Source organism: Trichoderma ghanense, assembly GCF_004382785.1.
Source record: "Trichoderma ghanense strain CCMA-1212 chromosome Unknown scaffold_4, whole genome shotgun sequence".
In the NCBI taxonomy this organism is placed as follows: Eukaryota; Fungi; Ascomycota; class Sordariomycetes; order Hypocreales; family Hypocreaceae; genus Trichoderma; species Trichoderma ghanense.
The window spans coordinates 1,046,214-1,072,796 of NW_027395667.1; the positions used below are offsets into that span (position 1 = coordinate 1,046,214).

At 53.4% G+C, this 26,583-nt stretch overlaps 8 protein-coding genes across 8 annotated transcripts; 4 read left to right on the forward strand and 4 right to left on the reverse strand.

The window, feature by feature from the left end:
• Positions 1-180: 180 nt before the first annotated feature.
• Positions 181-806, reverse strand: CCMA1212_004509 (uncharacterized protein; the record flags this gene model as incomplete). Its single annotated transcript, XM_073701808.1, has 2 exons — positions 529-806; positions 181-449 (listed from the first exon to the last, which is right to left on the reverse strand). Exons 1-2 carry the CDS (start codon positions 704-706, stop codon positions 181-183), a joined length of 447 nt encoding a protein of 148 aa, XP_073559373.1. The 5' UTR covers positions 707-806.
• Positions 807-6,292: 5,486 nt separating this feature from the next.
• Positions 6,293-7,423, reverse strand: CCMA1212_004510 (DNA-binding protein creA; the record flags this gene model as incomplete). The annotated part of the gene is made up of 1 exon (XM_073701809.1): positions 6,293-7,423. One exon carries the CDS (start codon positions 7,421-7,423, stop codon positions 6,293-6,295), a length of 1,131 nt encoding a protein of 376 aa, XP_073559307.1.
• A 7,215-nt stretch (positions 7,424-14,638) lies between these two features.
• On the forward strand, positions 14,639-15,381 carry CCMA1212_004511 (uncharacterized protein; the record flags this gene model as incomplete). Its single annotated transcript, XM_073701810.1, has 3 exons — positions 14,639-14,774; positions 14,826-15,009; positions 15,054-15,381. 3 exons carry the CDS (start codon positions 14,639-14,641, stop codon positions 15,379-15,381), a joined length of 648 nt encoding a protein of 215 aa, XP_073559409.1.
• An 819-nt stretch (positions 15,382-16,200) lies between these two features.
• On the forward strand, positions 16,201-16,599 carry CCMA1212_004512 (Uncharacterized protein; the record flags this gene model as incomplete). The annotated part of the gene is made up of 1 exon (XM_073701811.1): positions 16,201-16,599. One exon carries the CDS (start codon positions 16,201-16,203, stop codon positions 16,597-16,599), a length of 399 nt encoding a protein of 132 aa, XP_073559305.1.
• Positions 16,600-16,653: 54 nt separating this feature from the next.
• Positions 16,654-16,833, forward strand: CCMA1212_004513 (uncharacterized protein; the record flags this gene model as incomplete). Its single annotated transcript, XM_073701812.1, has 1 exon — positions 16,654-16,833. The coding sequence occupies one exon, from the start codon at positions 16,654-16,656 to the stop codon at positions 16,831-16,833; it is 180 nt and encodes a 59-aa protein (XP_073559306.1).
• Positions 16,834-17,266: 433 nt separating this feature from the next.
• On the forward strand, positions 17,267-18,896 carry CCMA1212_004514 (uncharacterized protein; the record flags this gene model as incomplete). Its single annotated transcript, XM_073701813.1, has 6 exons — positions 17,267-17,359; positions 17,432-17,639; positions 17,702-17,750; positions 17,849-18,113; positions 18,179-18,501; positions 18,573-18,896. Exons 1-6 carry the CDS (start codon positions 17,299-17,301, stop codon positions 18,894-18,896), a joined length of 1,230 nt encoding a protein of 409 aa, XP_073559310.1. The 5' UTR covers positions 17,267-17,298.
• CCMA1212_004515 (uncharacterized protein) lies at positions 17,493-17,780 on the reverse strand (the record flags this gene model as incomplete). Its single annotated transcript, XM_073701814.1, has 1 exon — positions 17,493-17,780. One exon carries the CDS (start codon positions 17,778-17,780, stop codon positions 17,493-17,495), a length of 288 nt encoding a protein of 95 aa, XP_073559311.1.
• A 723-nt stretch (positions 18,897-19,619) lies between the features above and the next one.
• Positions 19,620-20,507, reverse strand: CCMA1212_004516 (uncharacterized protein; the record flags this gene model as incomplete). The annotated part of the gene is made up of 1 exon (XM_073701815.1): positions 19,620-20,507. One exon carries the CDS (start codon positions 20,505-20,507, stop codon positions 19,620-19,622), a length of 888 nt encoding a protein of 295 aa, XP_073559308.1.
• Between the last annotated feature and the right edge of the window lie 6,076 nt (positions 20,508-26,583).

The window sequence follows — 26,583 nt, forward strand, 5'->3', positions numbered from 1 at the left end:
CCCTGGGAGGTCGGGCGACATGATTGGCTGGTGCGGCAAGCCTTGCCTGGAAATCCGCTCGCAAACTCCGGATACGTTTCCTTTGGCCTGGACTGGGCTTTTCAAGGCAATGGAAGAATGTTTCCCTTTTTGCTTGTCTTGCTTCAATTTGTGGCCAGCTTGGCGCTGCGACGTAACAGGTCACCGGCGACTGGAAATGGGCGGCCATCTGCTGCTGCGCAGTTTGCATTGCAATGCGATTTCTCGCCTGAGTTGAGTCGGGAATTGTGCGTCGATGAGCAAGGGGAGGTTCTCAAAGTGTTTCCTGGAGAGTGAGTGCATGTGGGGTTGCGGGAAAATCTGGAGATGAGCCTCAATATCCGTAGCAAGAGAGCCCACGTCCCAGGGGCCATCAAGGTGCTTTTCAAGGTGCAGTAAGCACTTCGTATTCCGAGCGTATGGGCAGAGGACTCGTCTCATCAAACCACGACAGTCCGCAAAAGGGCGGCGGAATTGGGGCCAGAGACAATTTTGTCTCACATCGCGAACTTGGCGCCGCAAGCGCTTCCTGCTCGGTTCGATCCACCCGCAGCATCGACGATGGCAATGACTCTGTCTCGCCCGCAACCCTGCGGTCCGGGTCGACGATTTGTGATTTGCGCTCCATGTTCAGCTGACAAGAGAGATAGGCGCTACTTCTTTCAGGGCTCCCCCCAGCGTCGCCCATCTGGCCCTTTGCCTATATCGGCCAGCCGTCTGTTGGGTTCGGAGAGCCTCACGTGGTTGTTTTTAATCTGCTCTCTTTGATGTCTCATAGTAGTACTCGTAGTGTTACTAAATCACCCCACAGGCGATCCCCAGCGAAAGAGAGGATCTCCGACGATGCATTGGCATGTCCAGAGCCAAGGGTTTCGTGGGGGTCGCAATTTCATCATCGACTCGAGCCTCTGCTCTAGCACCGACTAAGAGGCAAAAGCCGGGGCCAAGAGCGTTCAACGTCTCGCCGCCGTCGCCCGAGCCGAGTGAAGCTCGCTGGAAAATAGGCATCACTGGCCAGCCATGCATGAGTCGAGCTTCGGTGGCGCTTTTTGCCGACGTGTGGTCGGATTGGAAAACCGAAAGGCGAGGCGAGGCCGGGGTGGCACGTTCTGAGCTCGTCGGTGTCTTTGTGTATGCAAATCACAAAGGACGGAGTACTGGTATGTACTAGGTAGCTGTGCGCCAAATTATCCCGCGAGTATCGCCGGTAGAGAGCGAGATAAGGGACGGAAAGGCGAGCTTGCGGCCAGAGGAGGGACGAAGATGGACGAGCAAAGCCGAGGACCCCGGAGGATGTCGAATGACGGATTGCAAGGATCAAGCCAGGAGTTGCGTTGCCTTGCTTTATCGGCAAGATAGACGCAAGATAGGCAGAATTGATGGGCTTGTATTTCCCCGCCTTCCATGTTTCCCCCAGCCCTTTGGCTCCATCTTTGATCCGGTGCTAGTCGAAGGAGTCAGATGCACATTGGAGCTTGACGCAGCGAAAAGGAATCCATTGGTTGACTGATATCTAGACTGGAATAGGCTTTGCTCTCTGGGGTTTCTTTTGCCTCATTGGAGGCCCAGCGTGTGGACGCAGGAAATGCTCCTATCTTGCTTGCTTGACCTGCTGGTTCGACATTGTTTATCTGCAGGCATGAAGGTTCTTGGGTAGGCACTGCAGATACTGCAGATACTGCAGATACTGTGTAAGATGCATCCGATACCCGACGGCTGGGGGGAGAAAAAAAAAGACGGGATGCCGTGCCGCCTCGTCCAAATAGCCTGTAATCAGAGACACTCACTCGACAGCTTTGGAACTGGCCTAGTCAATGCGTCTTTTCGCGATCTCAGGCTTCCATCACGACAGCCCGTCTGCTGACGTCTCCTCCGTCGATGACAAAGTGAGGTGCTGCTGTGCCGGCAATCTCCAACCCCACCCCCACACTCGCTGAGACGGCTAAAATCCCCAGCTTGAGTGACCGACGGACTGACAGACAACCTACATTCGAAAGCAGTTGGTTGAGAGTGAGCCACGAAGGACGTTGGCTTCTTTGCTTTTCGAGCTAATGAGGCGAACTTATAAGCTTCAGGGACAGAGTTTTGCGTTAGCATTAGCAATGATTCAGAGGATGAGAGCGCCCAATGAATACGCGGGCCACGTCAAGGGCCCTGCAGATCCCGAGTTTCTGCAGTTCACATGGCATGTTGTTCCCACACGCCATGTGCCAAACTTGGACGAAGCAAGTTCATCCAGGATATTCTTCTCAGGTAATAACTCACGTGAATTCATGTTTCAGAGGGGAAATAAGCGAACCTCAACCAAGATGAAGGCCCTCTTACAGCAAAACACAAGACGACGAGCGCTTCGTCGGAGAGTTCCCAGGAGAAACTCAAACCTTTTTTCCGCCCTTCAACATGTCCCTTCTCCTGAGCTCCAATCTGGCCTCTGAGTGCTCTGGACGACACACCATCTCAGAGGCCAAAGTAGGTGGGCAGAGTTTTGAGGCGCTGCGGGTAAAACAGGCACACATTTCGAGAAAGCCTTGCGCGTATTGGCGCATCCAACTCATACTCAATCACTCACAACACAAAGGGACACACACATTCCCGCTAGGCGAACTCATGCGTGTGTGTGTGTTTTCCGTGTTTTGTGTGACTCAAAAGCCATCTCATTCGTCAGACATGTTGAAGCGGTCAAGATGATATTATGTGTACATAAAGAGTCAAAGAGGAAAAGGCAAAGAAAAGAAGCAAAGGAAAAAAAAAAAAAAAAAAAAACCCTGCCGCGTCTCAGCTTGCAGGCGTCTGTAACAGAACCGAAGCCTCATGCAAGCCACATCACCACCCCCTCGCTCGCATTTTTTTTTTTCTTTCTTTGACGTATCACACAGCAGGATGGGCAGAAGGCACTGCATTAGTTGTTTAGTCTGTTCATTTGCCGTACGTAAAAGGGTGCAGGAGGTACATGCTTCCCCTTTATTACCTGCTTGTGCATTACCACCATGGCTTTCTACTTGAGGTACATGTCGTCAAGAACGAAAGGCGAGGCACGGTGTTTCATCATTCCTGTTGTGGCCGATCTCGGATCAAGACATCACCACTACGTTAATAACTGGGTAACTTTACGGTATGAATATTACTTTGTGACCTCAAGACAGTATTGACAGTATCTATTGCTACGTGCTTCGATAGGGGTAAGCGTACCGCCATCGTCTGTTGATCACATCACCCGCCATCACATCAGCTCCATAGGGCAACGCGCGTGCTCTGCAGAGCGGAACACGTCATGTCCACAAACGGCGACAACCATTTCATAATACCTAACATAAATCATGGTGCTTGGCAAATTGTCCGAAACAGCAGTTAGCCTCTCAAGGGGTCGCTGACGTGATCTCGATCCCGTCCACCAGGTCGTTTGGCTCAGTTCCTCGGTATTATGCGTTGACAAACAACTTCAAGTTGCAGTTCCAAAATACCCAACAAATACTTCCTGGATGTTGCCTTTTCGGATCCAGCCGTGGTTGGTTACTCAAACGGAGGCTCGGGCTGTCTTGTACTCCTCACATCACGCATGAACAGGCTATGCCATGCCGAATACCCTGAAATACCTAAGAAAAATACAAGGAGATTGTACCACAATTGACGGGCGTCCGCCGGGCGTCGTCGTCGTTTTATGTGGGGGAAACGGGGTCGAGACCGGGGCAGGAAGCTGTCCACATGCCGCTTGGCCTCAGCGATAGGAGGGCAAAGAGAGTTGTACTCGTAAGATCATAGGAAAAAGATGAAACAACTCGATACAGCTGCGGTTAAACTTTGCGGAAGATTCAGACAATAATACAATCCATGATTATGGAAGCAATTACGTGTACTCGCACTCGGACGCGCAAGATGGGCTAAAATCCAGCGATCCTTCCATCAGGTCTCGGCGACTGCATTGTAATCAGCAAGGAACTCCATGCTTCATGGTGTCGTCTCGCACAGCCTGTACGGGGTCGCACACACGGACCAGATCATACGGAGTGTCCAGACTTGTTGGCGAGCAACACCCAAAGATCACCAGCGCGGCTCTCGCGATGGCTTTCTTCGCGTAAAGGGGGATCTGATACCACTTCTACTGCAATCGAGCGAGCATCACACGCGAAGCCTCCTCCATCTTCCTCGTATCAAAGGCATCAGGTGCAAAAATCACAAGGAGAAAGAAATGTGGCCTCCCTCTATCGTAGTAGTATGTAGAGCCAACAGTCAGGGTCACAGCACCATGATAACAGCCTCGTATCATAGCGAAGATCCCCCCGGCAAATCATCATAGAATCTTCCCCATAAGACATGTAGTATCTGATGAAAGGCTCACAGTATTGTACTACCTCACCATCCCACCAAATGCTCTACATACAGTGACGATACAGTAGGCACACACAGCCTTGCTTCTCGCTCTTCCATCGCATTCCATGCAAGCGAGCCAAACAGAAACCATCCCCAGATCACACACACACACACACACACACACACACACACACACACACACCGGGGAGGAAGGGTGAAAAAAAAAAAAGCAATCTAGCCTGATTCCAAGATTAACCATCCCCTCCTTTTTGCCACCCCCAGAGAGGGAGATAAAACGCATCTTAGCGCTGAGGAGCCGCCGCCCTACGAAGAAAAAGTCTTGTATGTGCTGTACTATGTTTGGACAGTCTTCGGAATCAGCGCACATGCAATCTGCAACTGCTAGATCAGTAACCCTTACGTATAACCTACCTTAGCAGGTAAAAGCAGGTGTGTCGAACATGGATGCGCTCGCTCACCCCCAAAGCCAAGCTTTCCCCTAGCCATCTAATCTATAGCCCCATCCATCAGTCTTGTCCCTTTATCTCGCCATTTTATCTCCCCAGACGGATTCCGCGCCCATCAACAGAGCGCCTTATGTGAGCACAGATAGGCACAGATTGAACCTTGGGGAAGCTCTCCCCTCCCCCGGATAAACACATCCCAGGACGAAGTCCCCCGCAATCTCGCTCATTTCGCTATCTAGCCAAAAGTGCGCAATCGCGTGTACGTGCCCCTTCTTTCTATGCCCCCCCTTCTTTCGTACGACAGCAATCAAGCGCCCCCCCCCCCAGGGTCGAACCATCAGGAGATAACGGCGGGAAACATCGGAGAAGACTTGGGCTGTCAAGGCATCCCACGACTGGTAGAACACGCCAAAGCACGAAAGAGTAGACACAACTACTACTATAATATGAATTACCGTTGTTTGATACTTTTGTCTATCCATTAATTTAAACATTATCCCCTGTAGAGAGCAGCATACTCTAACCATGTGCCCGCAACCATCTCGCAGTATATCCGCGATTCCACAATACTTCAACCCGAAGACCTACTGAAAGCCCAGACAAGAGAAAGAGGAGAACACATAACCTATGAAGTCATGACCCTCGTCCAAAAGAGCCCACAGGTCCCACGGATGCACCGCCTGCCCCGTGGTCGGTCGTTTCCACCCCCCTCCCCCCTCCCTTCATCCCCCCCTCCATTACCCTTTTCCCTTTCAAAACCCCCTGAATAGCGCTGCCGCGTCCCCCAGAGTGCATAAAGATCCCCCATATTTTGTAACACCAAGTGTGTTTTGGCTCATTCCCCAGAGGAGCAAAAGGGAAAGGAAACCTGCCCATCCCGCTGCGGTGCCGAATTTCGCAGAGGCCAAGTGCCGAGCCCGGTTTTCGAGCGGCGTGTGTAACATAAAGTGATGGACCAGCGAACAGCGCAAATCAAGAAGCAAAGGACGGCGGGGAAGTCTATGTGCATGAAAATCGAAACAGAGCCGGGAGCGCATGCTTTTGATCAATCGTGTCTTTTGGCCGGCTTCTAGTTGGTTTCCGTCGCAAATGCAACGGGCAGCCGCTGAATCTAAATAGTCCTCCGCTGTAGTATACCATGTGGAAGGAGTCATAAACGAAACAAAGAGAACAAAAAGTCGAGAGGTCGAGAAACGGAGCGTCAGATAGTAGTCCGTTGGGGGAAGTGGTGATGTCTATATTTCCTTGGCCATCCATATTGTGTAGGGGTCCATCCAAGCGTACAGAGAAAAAAAATGAATAAAAGGCACATGAGAAAAAAGGAACAAGAAGGAGAAACCAAAATAGCCCGTGTCAAGTCCTGCGGGGGACGACCCTGTCCATTTCCATTTCCGTATCCATTTCCCTTGCCATTTCCAAACCATTAACGCCAACTCTTTCTATCCATCTATAGCCCAAAGTCGTAAGTCATTCGAGGCGCGCCATGAGTACCGGACATTCTACATCCGGTCCATGAGATCGCCACCAGCAAGACTGCCCGCGGTTGAACTTCTGCCGCTGTTGGGGAAGACGCCATCGGAGAGGAGGTCCTGGACCGCCACCTTGGGAACCTGAGGAACAGGCAGCTTCCTCTGGCTCCCGTCGGGGCGGCTGATGATGTCGGTAAGCGACATGCCGGGGCTGCGGGTGGTGTTTGCCTGCAGCTGAGGGTGAAACTGCGGAGCGTCCAGGTGGGGCTCCATGGGGGCCAGCGCCGGAGTCGTATTGTGCTGCAGTGACAGGTTCCTCAGACTCGGCAGCTCGTAGCCCGAAAAGGGACGGAGGCGAGGGGAGTGAGCGGGAGTTGCGATGGGAGTGTGATCGGGGGTGGGAGACAGAGAGTCGTGCGAGAAGGTGGGAGAAGAGGGAGCCGTAGAGTTGGGCGAGTTGGGCCTTGACCTTTTGGCGTGCCTCAAGCTTCCGTGGTAGTGGTCATCCTCGTCGTTGGAGTGAGCCCTCGCCATGTGGTACGACGACAGCGAGGGGTGGCCTCGAGAACCCGGAACGCCCTGACCGTAGTAAGGGTGGTGCCTTGAGTTGTGGTTAGACGGTCCGCCAGAAAGCGTCTCGCGCTCAATCTGATTTGCCGCCTTGGCGAGCATCGTGATGTCGTTGCCACGGCCATAGTGAGAGATGGGGCCGTGAGGCATAACAAAGGACGAGTAAGAGTGGGGAGGCGAGACGTTGGGAGAGACGAGAGTCGAAGGGGGGGCAGAGCGGATGGCCTTTGGCGCCGCAGGAGGGTGCATCAAGCCATCGACATGCATGGGGTGAGGCATGCCCTGGTGGTGAAGCTGGTGCTGCTGCTGGCCCTTGTTGCCGCGCCTCGAGTTGGGATTGCTGTGTATCCTCGAGTGCCTCGTCAGCTCATCGGAGCGGGAGAACTTCTTGCTGCAGCCAGGAAACTGGCAGGCATGGGGCTTTTCGCCCGTGTGTGTGCGAATGTGCCTGGTCTGGTGCTCCAGGCGGTGGAAGGCCTTGTCGCAAAGAGGGCACTTGTAGGGACGAGGCAGCTCGTTGGCAGTCTCGGTCGACTGTGTTCCTGGAATGGGCCCATTGGGCTTGATGACGGTAACCGCGGCGGTAGACATGGCGCCGCTGTCCTGTCCTGCTGCCGAAGTTGGATTCAGGAGGTTGGAAAAATCCACGGCAGACTGTGCTCGTTGCATGTGATCGAGCGGCAGTCAAAAGCGAGTACGCGGTGTTGAGGCGACAGCTTGGTCTTTGGTTGCAAGAGGGCCAGAGAAGCGAGCGTGTGGGTTGTGGCGGGAGCAGGCTCTGCTAAGTATGCGGTTGTCCTCGTTTGCGGGGAGGAGAGACTGCTGATCTATACAGATATCTGCTGGGCGGTGGGTAGCGCTGTTGATAACGATTCCTCTCTGGTCAAATGAGTGAGGCTCTTGTCGTCGGTGATTTTTTTTTTTTTTTTTTTTTTAAAGGTGTGTGAGTGAATGTGCTTTTTTTTTTTTTTTTTTTTTCGTTCATCGAGGGAGAACGAAACTTTTTTTTTTTTTTTTTTTTCCGGGAGAAGGAGGGGACGGGGGGAGGAATCGCTTTAATAAGGGCGGGCTCGGCCGGGTCGGTACTTCGATTCGTAGCATGGGCGCCAGGGAGGGCAAGTGCGGGAGTACATGGTGTGCGTACCGTGCTGTACCTGGGATGGCGGTACTTGTGGGCAAGTACCTCGACCGCACCACCGCGAAGCACATGCTGCGGTCGCTTCACGGGGCGGTAAATCAGGGGCGTCACGCAGGGCTTAGGCAGCGACCTTTGGGAGTGCAACAGCGCTGCATGCCACCGTCCAGTGGCTCGATGGCGCGATGGGGCGCTGGAAGGACGAGGGGGGCAGACGGACGGGACACGTCGCCAGGGCTCAGAGTCGGCCAGAAAGGGGGCACGGGGTACTTGTCGGCTCTCAGATGGTTGTATACCTCGCGCCCCAGCATTTCAGAGCCCCCAGCCCTTGCCCTCAGTGAAGTGAAGTGGGAGCCCCAGCTGGGGCGAAAGGGCAGGGGCCACAGGGAAGGAGCCAGTGGGAGTGGGCGCGAGGGGGTGGGGTGTGCAGATGGCGGGGCGTGCCCCAAGCAGATAGTGCCAAGTATTGCCTAGCAGCCTTGCACCCCAGCAGAGGGGTGGGTGAGATAGACAGGGCTCACCAAGTGAGATGGCCGATGCCAGCTCGGCCCACGGGAGATGTTCAGCGAGGGCCAAAGTACTCGCGCGCGGAGGGTACATCGGCACGACTAGCGTGCTCCAATGGCTTCCATTTTTTCCCCTGCTCTCTCTCAGATGCAAGCGCTGCTACAAGGCACCAGACAGAGCGTTTTGCCGCTATTGAGACGCCCCTCGGCCGCGACCATGGAGGAAACCACGGTGGGACGGTGAGGGAAGGAGAAGGTTCTTTTTTACAGTACATTGTGCCTGCCTCTTCCTACCTCACATACTGAGTACGCTGGGCCCTCTTTTCTGTCGACTTTTTCTCACCTCCTCTCGCCTTTTCACCGAGTCTGGCTCCACTGCCCGCTCAAGTTCCCTTCGCCTTCAAGATTACGCATGTTTGCACTCAATGCATCGCCATCAGCTAAAACCAGCCGTGCCCACGCCAACCCCGGCTGCTACTCGAACGGTATCGGACAGAATGAGGCGCAGCGCCTGTCGTGCTCGACTGATTGGCCGCCGTTCCCCGGAAAAGCTATTTGCGTGGCTTTGGGAGGCACGGAGGACCAATCGAGCCGCAAGGTCCCCAAAGAGAGCGATCAAGTACCACGGGCGACTCTTGAGTACTGTACCTGACCTGGAGACGAATCAAATCAGAACAGGAGAGACATCAGCCTAGGACCGTTTTGAGCAGCATGGCGCTGTGTGCGGCCGTCGAAATCCCGCGAGGATACTTATGATGAAATGGATCTTTTCCCCTTTGGCCGCAGCGCCTGGAGAAGGTCTCAGCTCTATTCTTATTTCTTCGCGGGTTGCCCACAGATTCCCACGGAAATACGATTTGGTGTGGCTTCGTCGAGAGTCGGCGCACGCAAGAGACCGGCCAGGCGCCAGAAACGAGCCTTTTGACGCATCGATGATCGTGCGGCGGCTCTTTACCAGCGACGAAGCCATTACTCTATTAATTCAACTTGGGCGCTGGGTTTTGCTTCTGGGCACGACTCATTTTCCCGTGTCGTGGGGCCGAACGCTAACCGCTACGAGACCAAGGTGCCCTGGTGCCAAACTTGCTTGCTTCACGCACACACTTACAGCGTGCTCGGTATTTGTTTGGATGTGCTTATAGCACTAGAATGCTTCGTGTCGTGCACTCCTCCGGCTAGTGGTTGATGATGCGATTGCCAGGGTGAAATTCTACACTGAGGCAAAAATTCTGACGAGATCAGAAAGAAGGTAAAGGAAAAGGAAAAGGCATGAGAAGACGAAGTCCCGAAAAGAAACACAAAGGAACAGAACGGGCACCAGCAAGAGGTGGACGAGCAAAAGTGCTGCTCACAATCGCACGTGAGCAGACAGCGTGCCGCTGCAACCTCTTTACGCTCGTCTCTGCTCAGCCTTGCTCGCATTTTCAGTCAGCTGGCTTCGTCTCGCTATCTTGGAAGCGCCCGTCCCATGTTCCCGTCTCCGGCTGCATAGGTCATCGGGACGCTGTATCCCACTCTTTGGGGGCCAAAGTGACAGCCAACTCATACGGCTCGTATCACTGCCTGCGACTGATAATGAGTGCATACGTGCGAATACATGTTCATCGGCTGTATGTGGGGGTTGTCAAGTGTCACAACCACCAACAATGTCCAGGACCTGGAACAGGCTATCGTCTCCTGTCTACTCGTGCGAGTGCCGTTGGCCACTGATATCTGGGGAAACCAAGTCCCGTCTTTGTTTATCGTGGCGTGGCAGACCCCATGGAGTATGTGGTCACGCCTCCCAGGAACCTGTCAATCACTTGATCCCTACTCGAACATCATTCGAATGGGCATGAGGGTCCGTCTGCTGGCTCGCGATCCGCGCGCTTAGCCAGTGAAGAATAGAGGGATCGGCTTCTTTACGTTCCATTCCTTTCGCTCGTCCTCGTTCAACCAACTCACTTCCGCAACCGTTCGGTATCCATGCCATAACCCGGACAGCAATTACCTCCTACGAGCATTAGTAGCCTACTACTGGTAGCAGATTCAGGCAGGATACAGTCTCTCAACACAAATGATTCCTCCGCGGACAACGCAGCCGTGTCTCGGCTATTTAACAAACCCCTTCGGCTCTACTGACTGCCTGCTCCCTTGCCGTGGCCTGATTCTCGTTGGTAATGGTTGGACTTCTGAGGCTACCGCAGCGTCTACAAATTGGTGTCCAGCGATCTCGCAGAGTCAATCTTGCCTCACCTGAAGCATGAATGGCGTTAGCGGACGAATGCGACCTGCCTCGACGATGCTAGGCCAGCGATGATCAGTCAACTACTCCTACATGTTTGCTCGCCGGGATCATGTTGCTTCGCGGCTGGCTGGATGCTTTTGGCAGTGGGCAATGCTACGACAATGTACCAATGCCATTTCCGAGCGCGTCCGTAATTGAGCTGGTCCATCTTGTTTCCTAACAAGGCGACCGCGACGGTCCGTGAGCCATGGGTGCGAATATGCACCATTCCCCAGAGGATGAACCCCCAGAGGATGTCTCCCCAGACGTTCACTCATTTTCCCACTCATTATCCCACTTATCAGGGTGGCGTCCATTAATTCTAGTGCGCCCTTGGAGTTCCAAAATGCACCCTCTGTTGGTCCAGGCACGAAGCAGACACTCCCTACGGAGTTACTACTACTCAAGTCACCGGGCATGACTCTCGGGTCTTCCTTATCCTCGGCGCGACAATGTCTTGGAAGACCCCCGTCAATTTATGATGCCTCCATCTCCCCCAGCCGGGGACCCCAGAAACACCCTGGCTTTCTCCCTGCGAGAGAATGTGGGGGTTCAAGTGTCTTGTTATCTCGCACCGGATATCCCCTGCAATTGGCGCAGCGAAAAGAGATCGCTAGTCTGGCACGGCCGCCACCTCCCCATTCATGTAGTACTCTAGAATGGGTGATTCTTATCAGCGAGGCGCGTGCTCTGGGCTTCAGCAGCAATGATCCCGCAATGGGGCCAAGCTCCCCAGACGGAGGTCTAGGCACCCGTCGACGGATTCGCCATTGGCGTTAGCGCGCCTCCGAGTCTCTCGTCAACTTTCTGCGCCTGAATCCGGCTTCTGATACTGATGGTCTGGATCCATCAGTTGTTTGCAATGCCCGGCCAAACAAGTATGAGCCCCTCGCGAAATCGTGCTCAAACATGTACAAGTGCTCGGCCTCGGGTATGTCGAGTCGACCCTTGCGCCTCTAAGCTGCTTCAGGAAATCCGGGGGGTCAGTGATCTTAGATCTCCTGAGGGTGCTGCTCCCCTTGTCACCGAGACAAACCGCCACGTACATGACTGTTCTCGAAACGGGGACGACCGGCCGAAACCCCGGGGCAAGGAAGTCTACAGCCTGCACGGGCTGCTCAAGGCATTGAATCAATGCAACCTGCTTGGTGCATGCGGCGCTGAAACAGAAGTTACAGAGCCTGTGCTTTTGTTTCATGGCCGAGAGAGGAATTCGCCATAATTCTTCCGCCAATGCCACAAAATGGATGGTTGCGGCCGATATCCTTCTTGAATGCGACCTGGCCAAAGGGGCATCCGTCGACAATTCTGATCAGCGCGGTGCTTCATACGGACTGCATGGCGGTTGATGAGAAGGACATTCTCCCAGCGGGTACGAGTAAGTGATCACTATTACTATTTAGTAGTACACGAAAAGGCTGAAATCTACGCAGTGCCGACACGAATGGTACCATATCGAACCTCGAAATTGCTGGCCAGACTTTATCACAGGTATGTACACACTGTCCTGTCGGCACCCTTGGCAAAACGTTCGCCAGCTCAGAGCATGCCCGCTAAAAATCCACGGATTGGGGATGAAAGGCGATAAGGATGAGCGATGAGAGCTCCGTGCATATGGCGTGCAGCATGTTCGATTCGAGGGTTTTCATCCCCATAATCGGTCCATCTATACGATCCTTTGTATCAGACGTCTTGAAGCACATATTTTCCGGTCGGACCAATGCTCGGCACAAACAAGGCACTGCGTACATTTGGGTCCAACTACCTACCAGGTAGGAAAAGGGTCATGTCTGACCATGGTGCCGAGAAGGCAGCGCTCCGAACCTGCATCCAAAGCAGGAAAAAGCAGGGACATTTACTGGAGAGTGTGTGCATATCATGAGAGCGAGAAGCCGCGCTAGCACCAGGTATCTCGATAGTATCTGGCTACAGTAGTGCGATTCCGTACTTTGAGCCAAGATACCGGTTTATCGTGGATCTCCCCGACGAGAGGAATGGGTGACACATGTCCAGATATGGAGAGATATTGAACGGGCATATTCGGCTCAATTACGGAGGAGACAGGGACCAACTTGCGCAATGGACCCGACGATTGGGGTCAGTCGTGTCCCAGGATGAGATCACGACAAAACGATGCTGGGTGCTGACTGTGGAATGCCTCAATTCGGGGAGCCCGCGGCGATAATGCCTTGGGCCACGCCTTGCTTCATACGCAGGAGGCCAGCCCGCCATCCTTCAACGTACATCTGGCGTGCAAAGACGCCATGTCCTTTTCACGTGTAATTCGGGGGCAGAGGCAGAGAAGGAAACCAATCGCCGCCTGTTGGTCGACTTTCGATGGCCTCGATTGCCTTTTCCTACTCAGCAGCGGCGCACGAGGTGGACTGACCGAGCCCAAATCAGACCTCGCCGTCGCCCACGTGCTTATCGTGAGTCCCCCCCCCTCCTTCCCAGCTTCCTCATTTCCCCAGCGGAGGCGCGGCGCCGCTCGGTATCCGGGGCCACGGAGGCTCTCGCCATATTGGACTCTGATCTCGTGCGAATTACCATCAGAGGACCTCACATGTGCGAAGGAGTGCAAGCGTCAGTCCGGGCGTACAAAGCGAGTCCACCCGTGCGATAGCCGAAGCCATCGCCTCGGCATCAACATCGGTAGGCAACTGTGCTTGGCTGGAGATTGCGAGCGCTATTGCGAAATACATATCTCTGCACTTCTCCTGTTGGCGACTCGCGGTTGCGCCTCGATAAGGGAAGGAAGACGACGCTGGCGGCTATTGGGACAGAAGGGTCCAACATCACTCACGCCCAAGGGGGTACAGAGAGGACGGCTAAAGTACTGATGAAAGCTGACGGTCAGCGCCCGGCCGAACCGCCTCCAATCCCATCTTTATTATCTATCAATTGTGATCTTACATTGGTGCGAATGGGGCGACACCTCAACGAGCTATTACCTACGCATCCACGCTCGCTGAGAGTGCTCGTATCTACATATATTTCCTCTTCCATCTCGCTTCAAAATCTATACCTGGAGAAGCAGAGCTCTGTGCGGGGTGCCGGGCTTTTCCCTTCTCTATCTGTTAACGGAGAGCGGATTTTGCAGACTAACAACATGACTGAAAGAGACCGAGCCTCTTGGCAGTTGGGGGCCGGCCAGGAAGAAGGGGGGGAGACAAACAGAACCCAATTGGGTCCCGACATGGCATCATCAGCCTCAAACCTGGGCTGGGACCTTCTTTTTTTTTTTTTGGTGTGTGTGTGTATGTGTGTGTGTGTCGACCGTTTTCCATTCCTTACGATGCAACGTGTTACGCCTCGATGGGGGGGGGGGGTGTTGCACTAAACCGGAGTTCGTCGTTGCTTCGCCATGGATCTTCTGTTTGTCAGACGCAGAAGTGCGGGCACTCGCGAGTGATTGTATTACACAATAGCTGGCCTGCTCGGCTGTCTCTCGCGAGCGCTATTTTGGTTCTCGTCATCTGCCTCCTGGCAGTACTCAAGCGGTGCTCATCATTCCTCGGGTAAGGTGTGTATGTCGTAAGCTCTAGTACTTCCGGAAACCTTCTTTGGCCCGGCGAGTGATTTTCGATGGCCGCTACACAGCATCTAGATGTATAATAAGCCCTTGATTAGGCTGAAGAGAGCACGCTCTTTCGATTGTTGTGGCTCCTTTTTGTCCTCCCTGCTTGATGCAGGAACAACGAGCACGTTTGATTGATGAAGACTGGAGGGGTTGGCACACACACACACGACGCACAGTAACACGCACACAGGCACGCACAGGCTCATAATAAGGAGAAGAAATGGGAGGGAGGGAAAACAGAAGGGGTCTTCATCCACCCCACGGGGGAGGAGACGAGTTGCGATAGGTGCTACGGTATGGGGGTCAAGGGGGATCTGGAATGTTCGGCTCCCCAGATCGTGCCGCGGGACATGTTTCGGCGCTGCTGTTTGTCTGGTCTGGTTTGGCTGTTCATTGGCTCGCTGCGAACCGTCTGTTGTCATACGAGTACAGATTGCGACAACGACTGGCACCACGTATGAGGAGCGACCAACATAACGTGTGCGAAGCAGAATGACCAAGGTCAGGGGTGGGCAAGGGTGGCCGCTCCAGGAGAAGCCCAAGGCAAGCGATTCGCCAAGCAGCATCTCGAAACGAAGCGTCCGCAGCCTACCATTGCCAGAAGTTGGGGAAACACGGCTTCGGCTTCGGCGTCGTCACAGTCGTCGACTCGTCACGTCGCACCGCCCTTGCAGCTGGCTGCAGCAAGCCGTATGTTATACTACAGTACTGTTTGCCCTGCGCTTTGTCTTTAGGCTCGCCCAGTGCCCAGCTGTCGGGCTCAGGAGGTTCTTCGGCGTCGCCGCGCGAATGAAAGGGACTCGTCAGTCATGGAAGGCGGAAAGAAGGTCCATTGAGCCGAAAAGGAAGAACAGGGGGCCCTGTGTGTGGCGCTCTGGAGACCCCACACGCAAACAAAGCCATGGTGGAGCAACTGTTGCGGATGTGAGAGAGTGTGTGCGTGTTCTTGCATCGCCGCGTCTGTGTGCTGCGCCTCTGGTGGTGTTTGTGTGCGCGAGGACCTGCAGAACAGGCCGCACGGCACAAGAGCTGATGGACATGGGCACGGCGTACGCCGGCTGAGGGATGCTCGAAAGAAGACGCCGGTTTGGGCTGTGCGGCGAAGCTCTTGGGTCTTTCTCTTGGCGGCGGAGTGCATTACATACACGCACGTTTGCTTGCTTTTGGGGACGCTCGGTGCAGTTTGCGATCTAGCTTGCATCATGGCGACAAACAAAGAGACTGCCCTTCTGAGATGGCATCGTGAGCTGAGGTATGGCCGCTTCCCCAGATCTTGAGTGAGAGATTCCAGACAAGGTACTGGCCGTATTTCTACCGCCGGCCCGTGGCTTGACCCCGGAGGGCAGGCAATCTTGACCCCGACGTGTGTGGCTTGGCCGGATCTCGTCGGCCCCCAGATGTTACTACTGCCACTGGGAGGACCTTCGGGATTTGGCGACTGAATTGGTATAAGCGAGCGACGCCTTTCTCTATACGTAGCCCGTTCTTCTATCCAGCTTCCTAGGTTATCTGTGTCTAAGAAGGCCTTTTGGTCATGGATTCGGGAAACTTGTCGAAGTGACTACAATCGGTGCCCTCTTGACAGCCGTTTGTCTGCGGAGTCTGCTTCGTCTTGCCTCGGCTTCGGTCGGTATCGTTACTGTCCATCCCATGATACGAAGCCGGTGAATGAGCAATATTGTGGATGTCGTGATTGTAGATGCATACATCATACTGTTTCGTTGTTGCAAGTAGAGTTGAATGGACGTTCCCCCAAGAGCGAGGACACTTGACAATTTGAAGGATTATAAGGACGAGCGTGAAGCTATTTCCGTTCTTATACAACATATCATACACATCAAGTAAACACATGCCATGCCTCGAAAGTCAACAATCGACACCATGCCTCTCCAAACGGCAATCCTCCGCATCGCCCGTCCGTCGGACAACATCGACTCCCTAATTCCCTTCTACGTCGATGGCCTGGGCTTCGAGGTGCTCTACCGGTTCAACCAACACGAAGGATTCGACGGGATCATGCTGGGCCACAAAGGTGCTGGCTATCACCTCGAGTTTACGTCAAAGACGGGACATACTGTTGGGCGTGCGCCTACGGAAGATAACCTGTTGGTCTTCTATTTGCCTGAGGGGAATGACTTTGAGGATGCTGTGAGGAGGATGGAAAGGGCTGGGTTTGAGGCCGTGACGAGTTTCAATCCGTATTGGGATCGATGCGGGAAGACGTTTGAGGATGGGGATGGGTATAGAGTTGTTTTGGTGAGCAGCGAGTCGCCATTTTGAGGGTAAAGCGTTATGAATACTTTATGTGCGGATCAACAGTATCTGAACAATACAATGGTGCCGAGCAACAGTGCAGTGCAGTTGACGTTTGATGTTGATGATGATCGATGGCTGGTCTCGCTCACCGAGGCTCAACAGGGGATGCGGAGAAATGCTCGGCCGTATACGGACTCTACCATGCAGCCTTTTATCATCTTTCAGCTGTATCCGCTCGTGTCTGAGAATCACGACTAAGGACTGAACTATTTGGGTCTCGATTCCCAGGCCTCACGAAGAGCGAGAAAGGCTCGTGCGGTGCAGGGGGCTCACACAAGCCCTGGTAGTAGCTGAGATTCCCCGACGCGAGGCCGCAATTTCTCCGAACCCCTTGACCGAGAGGTGATGATGAGGGTATCACGAAACGTTGGAGATGTGTGGAAAATGATGGTGGTTGCGATGACAGTGAATGAGCCGTCGCTTTTGTAGATGAAAGTCTGGGGTCAGTAAAGTCGCAGTTCTGTAGTCGTTAGTAGGCAATTCACAAAGGTGGAAAGTGCTCGTTATCGTGACTTTCGGAGACTCCGATGCAGCTGAATGAATGTCACGTGCCTTCGCGATTTACCGTGCGCGCTTCAACTCGCTGCCTCAACACGTCAAGCCAGATCGCGCAGCTTTCTTGGTACCTTAGCCTCGGCCAACCGCAGGGCAAAGCTATGGACCATGGATTACCATGCCATCCATGGCCACGACATTGCCAGTTTTGACACATCGGAATCAACACGTGGGTTTTTTTTCCTTCTCCGGCAGCCCTCATCACGGCAAACAGTAGGCTGACCTGTCGAGGCTCTCTCAGATCGCCTGCCCACGGTGCCGGCTTCACAAGCCTGGGAAGAGCTGAAGGCTAGCCCGGCCACTCACATCTCGACGGGGCTTGACGCTCTTGATCGTGCGCTGCTGGGGGATGCGGCTGATTCGCAAGATGCCGCGGTCAAGGGCGGGGTGAAGCGAGGCCAGGTGACTGAGATCTGGGGACCCCCTGGCTGCGGCAAGACGGCCCTCGGGTAAGAGATGGACGGGATGCTGTCTCTGAGAATGACCTCGCGGATGCTGATGAGGGATGAAGGATTCAACTGGCCGCCAATGCCCTGAGTGATGGTAACGGTGTGGTCTGGGTAGGTCGGTTTGACGACTTCACAGGCCATTCTTTTCGCCATCAACACCGTCACTAACGCGAAACCCTCACAACGCAGACTGCTTTCAGAACCTACAGACACAAAGACTAGCAAGTGTGCTGAAAAGCGTTCGAGATTCGCGAATCTTGGCAGGTTCTGGGGAAATTCAAGATGTAGAGCCAAGCAAGCTGGTTCACTACTCTTGCATGACGTTGCCGCATCTGCTGGCATTCATCTCACGACCGACGACGACGTCTATTCCTCCGGATGTCTCGCTCATCGTTATGAGCTCTCCGACGGCATTGATCAATTCCTTCTTGCCGAGATCTCTGGAAGGGAAAGGGAACCCTAAGCAAGCAAAGGGTGGGTGTGTTCATGAACCGAGCTTCAACCCTGTTCTGGCTCTCCTCTCATCGCGTGCTTCTTAGGTCCCACTGCATCTTCGAAACGCCTGCAAGGGCTGCAGTTCATCATGAACACTCTGCAAAAGCTTGCCGCAACTAAGAATTGCGCCGTCGTCTTATTGTCGCAATGCGCGACCAAGATGAGAAGCGAGCAGAGAGCCACGCTGATCCCGTCCATCAACACCACCGTCTGGGAGCAAGGCGTATCTACAAGGCTAGTACTGTTTCGGGACTGGGCGTGGCATGCCAACAAGCCGTCAAGCGTCTTCCTGGCAGGCCTGCAAAAGATTGATGGCAGAGCCGTCCAAGACGCCGTCGACCATGTATCCGCGTTTAGAATTGAGGCTGTAGGTGACATCGATGGCCACCGGCCCCCTCAAGCGTCGGCATTTGGGAATGCTAATCTCGACTTGGGCAGGCCGGCATATTGAGTGTCCACTACGAGGCCAGCGATCCGGGCATGGAGGTGGCGGTCGTGGCACGGGGACCAAAGCGGAAACTGGGGCAGACGGAGCTGGAGGTGCCGGACAGCGAAGACGACGAGGACTACGGCTGGGCAGACGAGGACGAGGACGCATTGCCGCCGCCGCCGTCACAGTGGCAGGGGAGCGAGGACCTAATTCTGGGCAAGGACGCGGGTCTAAGCGAGGACGAACAGGAGCCGGACGACGGGATTCAGGAGTACTACTACGAGGACGACGAGGCCGGGGAGGGCGACCGAAGTAACAACGAGACGGACTGACGAATTACACCTGCGCTTGGGCTGAGCTGGGAATAACCGGGGGTGGCTTAAGCGCCGGCAAAACGCCGAAAAGAACTTTTCGCCGGTGTACGCACATGCTGGCAGGGAGGTATTCCCGACTCGGAGCAGAGAGAGAATGGAGCCGCATCTCCACCGGGCGGCCGTGTCATGACTTTTTTTTGAGACAGGCCTACGCTGAGGGGGGAAGAGTTTTGCTGGCGCTCCAGACCGAGTGGCGTACCGGCCGGGAAGCTGTTTACGGTTAGAGGCATTGGACCATTGACTTTGTATATCAACGAGTTTGATATCACATCTCAGCTGCCTCAATACGAGCTGTAATATACGGCATCGTTTACTCTTGGTACAGATAATTCAGCGTAGCTTTAGCATATTCTCACTCCTAGCTTCTGTCATGTTGCAATTCGCTAACAAGTTGCTTCCAGGTACCATATCTGTGTGGCAGAACAAGGGCTCGTAAGACACATATTGAAAGGAACAGAACAAAACATAGGCAGACACCACTCTCTATGCCTCGTAGCTACAACAGTAGTAATCTTGCATGTCTCACTCTTGGAAAACGTTTTGGCATATCACATATATCCGGCCTTCCAAGCCATCATCTCGGCTGGGCGTGTCCCCACAACAGCGTGCTGCGTCTCCATCCAGCAAATCCCTGGGTCCATTCTGAGAGTTCCGTTTTGCGGGGAGATGTACACCATGGAATCATTCATCGTCCCAGTAAATCGTGTCCAAAGGCCGCGAAGGAGCGGTAGGCACATGCCTGTTCATCATCAAAGTCCCGCGCTCCGGCCGGAAATACTGCGCAGCATTCGCAGGCCGAGTCCAGCTAGGATGACAATAGTCGCACTCGTGAGTGCTGAAGAATGAGCTGATACCGTGAGGGCCCAGATCCGTGACACCAAACTCTCGACGACGAGACAAGATGACCGGGTCGGAGAGGACGATCTCGCGTTGGTAGACGCCCCCTTGGAGGTCGCACAGGACGTAGAACCCGCCGGTTGCGTGGTAGCTGAAGTGGCTGAGGGCTTGCATGACTTTTCCCCACGCCGTGGTCTCGTTGTTCCAGCCGGTGTTACTGTTGAACTTTTGATAATTCTGGATGAACGGCTCGACTAGCGACATCTGGCCTGCCCAGTCGTCGTTGCAATTGTCTTCGAACCGCCACACTTGCGGGACATTGATCTTGACCTCCTTGTCCACGACGCCCAGCTGGTTGAACCGGTTGACAATCTCGAGCGCCTTGTCAACGGCCAGTATGTCGTATCGAAAGAAATCCTTGGAAAACACGGCACCGGTCTTGAACCATTTTGTCACGCAAGCCTGGTTGCTACGGGGACCGGAGACGTATTTGCCCTTGGCAACCCATCGAAAGGATCCTTCTGCGATGGGGTTCCCTAGTGCGTGGTGTGTAAATTCGGCTCTATTGGACATGTTGTATCTTCCCGCGTCCGCATTCTCAGTGGGAAGGCCTGCGAAGCCCTGGACGCAGTTGAAGCATCGCGACGTACCGACACCCCTGGCCCATTGGGTGTTGGTGTAGGAGGAGCGGTCGAGGCAGCGGTTGCAATCTGAGCAGACGCGGTCAGGCATTGCGTGAGCCCGACTGGATGTTTTCGGCGTAGATTGAGCTTGAACAGGTACAAGTTGATTGTGCGGCAGAAGACTCGATTCGCGTTGTTTACGATGCATGTTTCATTCGTGCCGTGCCATGAGGGGAGGCAGCTGCCAAATCCAACAAGCGCACTCGCTTAGGTAACTCTTCTGCTCTGCCCCCTCCATGTCCTCATCTCCAAAACTTCTGCCCGGCACTTGGCACTTAAACTCGACGATGAAGCATCACAGGGAAGCATGTTCATCTTCAAATTCGCAACCACAATACGCAACTGACTAGTATCGCAGACACTGTACGATCAACGCCCAGCTGCACATGCTGCAAGCGTCCCCAGCTTCGGCTCGGAGGACAACTCGTACCTCCTACGAACGCCGTTCCACACCTTACCTTGATGGCCGCTGGTCCTTTTTCGGCCACACACTCTGTTCTCGACTCGTTCGACGTTTCGCCACCTTCAATCCCCTTTAAGCTGTCACGGCCGACACCGTCAAGCCACGATGCCTCGGATCTCTGTGCGTTCCTGGCTTGACTGTCAGCTCCTGAAAAACATCCGAGAGCAGAGAGGCTTTCTTTGTCTGCCCGGGGACAAAAGCTCGTCCCCTCGATTCTGGGGGTTTTCGCTCCATCTCACGCCCTGCTTATCACGGCCAATAGTACGAGTACGGAAACCTCCATGCTAGCCCGGGCAGAGCAGGTCTCGAATAACCACCGCCGAGCTGGCACGGAGTTCGGATTCCAGAGCTCCCTCACCAGCTCGAATGCCTTCAGTCCTCCTGGTCCATGCGTTTGCCCACATGCTTCTGGAAGCCGAGTCAAAGGCAGGAAAAAATTCTCCTAATTGCATCATGGCGAAACGGAGGAGCACTCCCCCCCCCCCCCCCCCCCCCACCGTTATCTCGTCTTTCTCTCCTCTTCTCTTTCCATCCCACGCCAGAAAATACGCCGGTTGAGAAATTTTGACGATCCACACCCGGTCTGCCCTCGAAAGGCTGCGTTGTACCTGTGGGGAAAAGATACTTGGCTGGAAATCCCCCGATCTGACTCCACGTTTTCGTAGAGACACGCCTCTTCAACATTTTCCCCCCTCCCGCCCCAAGCAACATTTTTTCTTCGTTTCTTTCTTTGGCGTTTATTGCACCCACTTTAATTTTTTTCTTAGGCTTCATGGAGCAGGGGAGGGAGCAGCAGGCAGCCTTATTTCTCCTTGTGCCTTATGCACAAATGTGGACTCGGCTCGAACTGGCCGCGGCCATGTCATCATCGACTGTGGCAAATGCAGACACGCAAACGGGCGCAGCAGGATGAAATCAGTTGCTGCAGAGGGCATCCGAGAAAGGTTCTAGCTGGCTTCTGGACGCATTCCTCCAGTCTCGCCGTGTGCGCACTTACTCGTACTGAACACGCCAACCTCGCTAAGCAGCGCATTGAGCTGCTCCAAGGCCATGGTGCCTTGGCTGACCCCAAGCTGAGACGTTCAAGCCTCTTGTGGAGTCTGTGAGGTTCTGGGGTCTGTATGGGGTGATGGTTCGAGAGGGAGAAAAAGCGCTCAGGACCACCGTGCGCAATCTGGCCGATACGACCCCCCTACGAGCACTGGAGCATGAACAAGGGGGTTTCCGAGGCCCAGACAACACGGAGTACATACAGCAGGACAATACGATTACGCCTGAAACCTGCTGGCCTGTTTTGTGGCATTGCATTAGTTTTTGATGATTTAATGATTGCCCGGCTGTCGAAAAGCTTACGAGTACAGACTGATTCATGGCACGATGAAGTCAGTTTGTTGACGACTTGGCCCAATATATGACGCAGCTGATTAGCATCCCGAATCACACAAGCAGTCTCCCGAGCACCAATGGAGGGAAGTGCGGAAGGGCATTCCCCGTTGCTCGTCGTTATCAGAGTTACCAAGTGCTGAGTGAGATAGGGACCGAAGAATTGCGCCGAACTTCCCCATGGTTTGTCTCTAACGCGGCGCATCCCGTCCACACAACCGTCAACGTGGTCCCCCCATGCCGGATCGACGGCTAGCAGTAACAAGCGTGCTGCGGAGATAACGAACTTCTGGCGACTGAGCACGGGGAGAAAAGCAGCAAAGTGGCCTTGGACGATGATGCTGGCTTTGAACATCTTATGGTGCAGAGTCCAAGCATGTGAAGCTTCTAGCGAGTGCCATGGGTGCTGAACGTCAACAGGTCAGTTCCGCAGCATCGTCATTTTTCGGAAGGCCTCCTCCTCCCCTCGGAGGTTTACGGGCATACTTGATCCTGGCCACGGTCTCGGCCTTGCAGCGTTTCAATTGGCCCTTTTGTCGTTTCCCAAAACAAGACTGACAGCACCCAACCTACATCCGAAAACATGGGTGAAGTACGCCACCGTCGGAACGCCCCGATTGGATTGATGAGGCCCCGTTGCTGGACGTCTCGATGCGCGATACATTGCGGCGATTGATATCGAGCACCGCCTGCGTTGATTGCTCGCATCCTCCGCCAATAGTCGTTGTTCAGTTGGCCGCAGGGATTCCGATGGCCCGAGATTGGACCTTGATAGCATCATTGACTTGTATGAAGTGTGGAGTGTGTACAAACACCCACAGATCATTCCCAAGCTACAACATATTTTCAGCCAAAGCAAGGAACCTCGTACATGCTTGTACATTCCCCGTCATGATGCAGCCCATAACGGAAGCCTGCATCCGGATGCGCATCTGGCGCATCCGTGTGGTTGTAACATTGGCCTGGGCCCAAGGGGGAAGTGGTGAGCACAAGCACGGATGGTCCCATTGAGATTGCCATTGGTCCGCTATTAGCCACAGGGTTGCGATATGTAGGCATCATGGCACCAGCTGCAGTACCAGCAGAGTCTGGGGTTGGTGACATGGTCATTGCTCTTATGGTGTGGGCAAGCCAACGCCTATTGGCACCGATAGACGACGGCAACGCTGGAGGTGGCCTTCCTAAGCCATGGATCATGCTCCGGACTGGTGAGGCGTGAGTCTGTTGGATGAGGCTCCTGGAGAACCATGTGCCGGCTAAATCGTATAGTCTTTGGTTTTGCTTTAGCCGCAGTGGTTGGGTTCCATGTTCCTTCGTATGGGAGAATAGGCATCTCGAGCCGGATAATGCGTACTATCGACGGTGAGCAGGAGGTGATGTGAGTTTCCTTAAGGGGCCCCCTATTTTCCCGAGGACGAGCAGACGACTTCCGAGCCCGATATATTAGGGTATAGTATGCTTATTCCTTGCTCTACGTCGTTGTGTGTACATGCTTGTGATTTTATCTGCTGCCGAGTCGGCTTGGCTTGGCTAGAGTAACTGCCGGCATCGTTCCAAGGCTCGACTATATGGGTAAATTCTGAGGAGGAAAAGACGGTTCGCTTGGATATATTGTCTCTGGGAATGTTGGACGTGGGGTTTCATTGAGCGAGGAGCGATTATTGCTTTTTGGTCCCTTTCGCGAGGAACTCCTGTCCAGCAGGACTGCTATAGCCTTTTTGTTACCTTTTCATGGTTATTTTGTAGCTTCCTTTCCGATTCGGTTTTGACAGGATAAATGGGCTGTATGTGGGAAGGGCGAAAATGACGCGGTGATTACTGAGGATATAGACAATCTGCATATACAAAGTGGCATCTTGTTCTGAGCTTGAACGTGACAGTTGACGCAGAGAGTGTTTAGGCATTGGGGATAATGTATCAATTGTATCTGTCAAGCATAATGCGAAGGGAAAAAATGTAGAGAGCTCATGGACTCGGGGCTATTCTGCCTTAAGCTCGTCTCTCCTGAGATGTTGTTGGGATATTTGCTCGGAACAGACATGGATCCTATTCGAATAGATTGAGTATGCCTGTGTGAGATACTTGTGATCTGACCACGATTGGCGTCCGCAGGGAGTTGTAATCTTCCTAGGAAGTAGTCAGTTATGGTGTTGGGTTTGTGCCTTGCTGGTTGCTGAGCACAATGCTAGCTGATGCTGAGCGTCTTTGTGGGTTGGGACGTTCTAGGAGCCTAGGCCTTGGGGGCTACTCTCTACGACAAGGATTCAGCCCATTGCTCTTTTTCAGTGCGTGCCTTGCTGAGTAGACGTTGTGAATTATTGTTTAGCCCCTTACCCTTGGCCCTAGATTGACAGCGCGAGAGTTTTCACCCATGGTTCAATAATTTGCGTCTTTGTATCAGAGACATTGCCCACAATAGCGAGCTCAGGGCTCTCTACCTCTCCTAGGATGAGTTGGCGGGTCTGAACGATGTTTTCTAAGAACTCCTATTCGGAGCGCTTCTCGTGCTCACGCAATTTGCCTCGGTAATCTATTCTGTCACTACGAAGTGTTTGCTTTGGCGTGCCCTTCCAAAGAGAAGAGAGAAGAACAGTATAGGGCGTGGCGAGAGACATCACTGACGATCAGCTGCTTCCATCACGAGCCTAGATATCATCGACAATCACAAGAAATATCATCAGGCCGCAGTCTGCGAGCTTTAATATGACTTAGGCGACATTAATTGCCCTTGTCAATAGCAGGTAGAGTGAACAACTGTTCCTATGCGAAAATAAAATAGAAGTTTGATAATAGAAAAATAAAAAAGAGAAAAAAACCAAAAAGGCGGGACCGCCGTCGGTTATCGAAGCGATGCCTTCATCGGCCGCCCAACCTCCAGCATCATGTTGCTTCGATAAACCGTTCGACTTACCGTTCGGCTGCCCGCCTTCCGATAAGCAGAGCCGGACTTTTGGTATATATGCCTTAGGGGTGTGTTGAGCTGGCTGGTTGGCGGGTGGTGCCAGCTGTCAGTAGGCGGGCCAGGAGTTGTTCGATGGGCGGACGGAGTGGTAGTCTGTCCGGGCAGACAGGTGGCGCGGAAGCGTGGGTTTTTATGAGTTTGGGAATGGCATTGTAATGACGAGTTTGCTTTGTTCATTGAGTTCCTTGGAGTGTATTCCTTGATTGTAAGTTTACCTACCATGTTTGGGTCGTGAGCTGTAATTCTTTTGGGCTTCTTTGTACAAAATGGTGTTGAGAAGTTGTCCGCCTTGGATGGAGACTATGAGCCTCTTCACTGTGGCTTAATGAGATATTCCTCCTATGGCAATGTTTGCCCAGTCTTGATAATCAATATTCTACGGTTGGGAGTATATAGTAATTCAACTATAGAGACTTCATGACCAGTTAGTTGGTCGAGTGTCATGCAAAGATACTTGGGCATCCCGTACATAAAGTTGCGGATGACGAAGAAAACACTGCAATAATTCTAGTCTAGGCGGCGGTCTTGAGGAGGTTGTAAGAGTGATAAGTCGTCCTCGGGTATAAAAGTGAGCTAGGGGTACTCCAGGATTTGATGTTGAAGTGCTGGTTCAGACGACGGCTGATCGCCAACCAGACGAGAGGAACCCCCAGGGCGAGAGATGGCATCTCACAATTAGCTACGTTTGTCGAGCCACCAATACACTTGGACGGAATGCCGCAATGTCCGATGGTAAAGTCGGCCAAAGAGAAGCAAGAAGCTCATCTGATATGATTGAAGACGGCTTGACGAGGACAAGAGAGCGTTATGGAATCTGGCAGATGTCTCCCACGCTCTAATCCGGCGACTGCTGCAACTTACTCTCCAGGATATCTGCTTGCAGTCATAGCGTATTGGATTGAAGAGTATGTGCATATCATGTTGTACACTTGAGGCTGTGGTTTGCCGTGAGCACTTGATCGCTGACTCACGTTGCCGTGACGTTTGCTACACGTTCGAATTCTTATCTCTGACATGTGACTACCTAGAAATTCTACAGACTACGCATCTATCCAAGCTGGTTACAAGCAAGTCACGATCAGTCACGATCACTTGCTTTTTAATCGTGAAGATCAGTGCTTGTTGTTTGGCTGGAAAGTGGCATAACTTATCAGTGAAGGCTTATGCAGTCTACCCTGCACATCGTTGAACAAAACGTGATGCGGAATTTCAGCCACAGGAGCCACAACTAAACCGCTCTACCCCAGAGCCTATTTTCAGGCCAAGACTCTTATTGAATCATTTGACAGCAATTCAAGGCTCAGAGAGATGATGTTC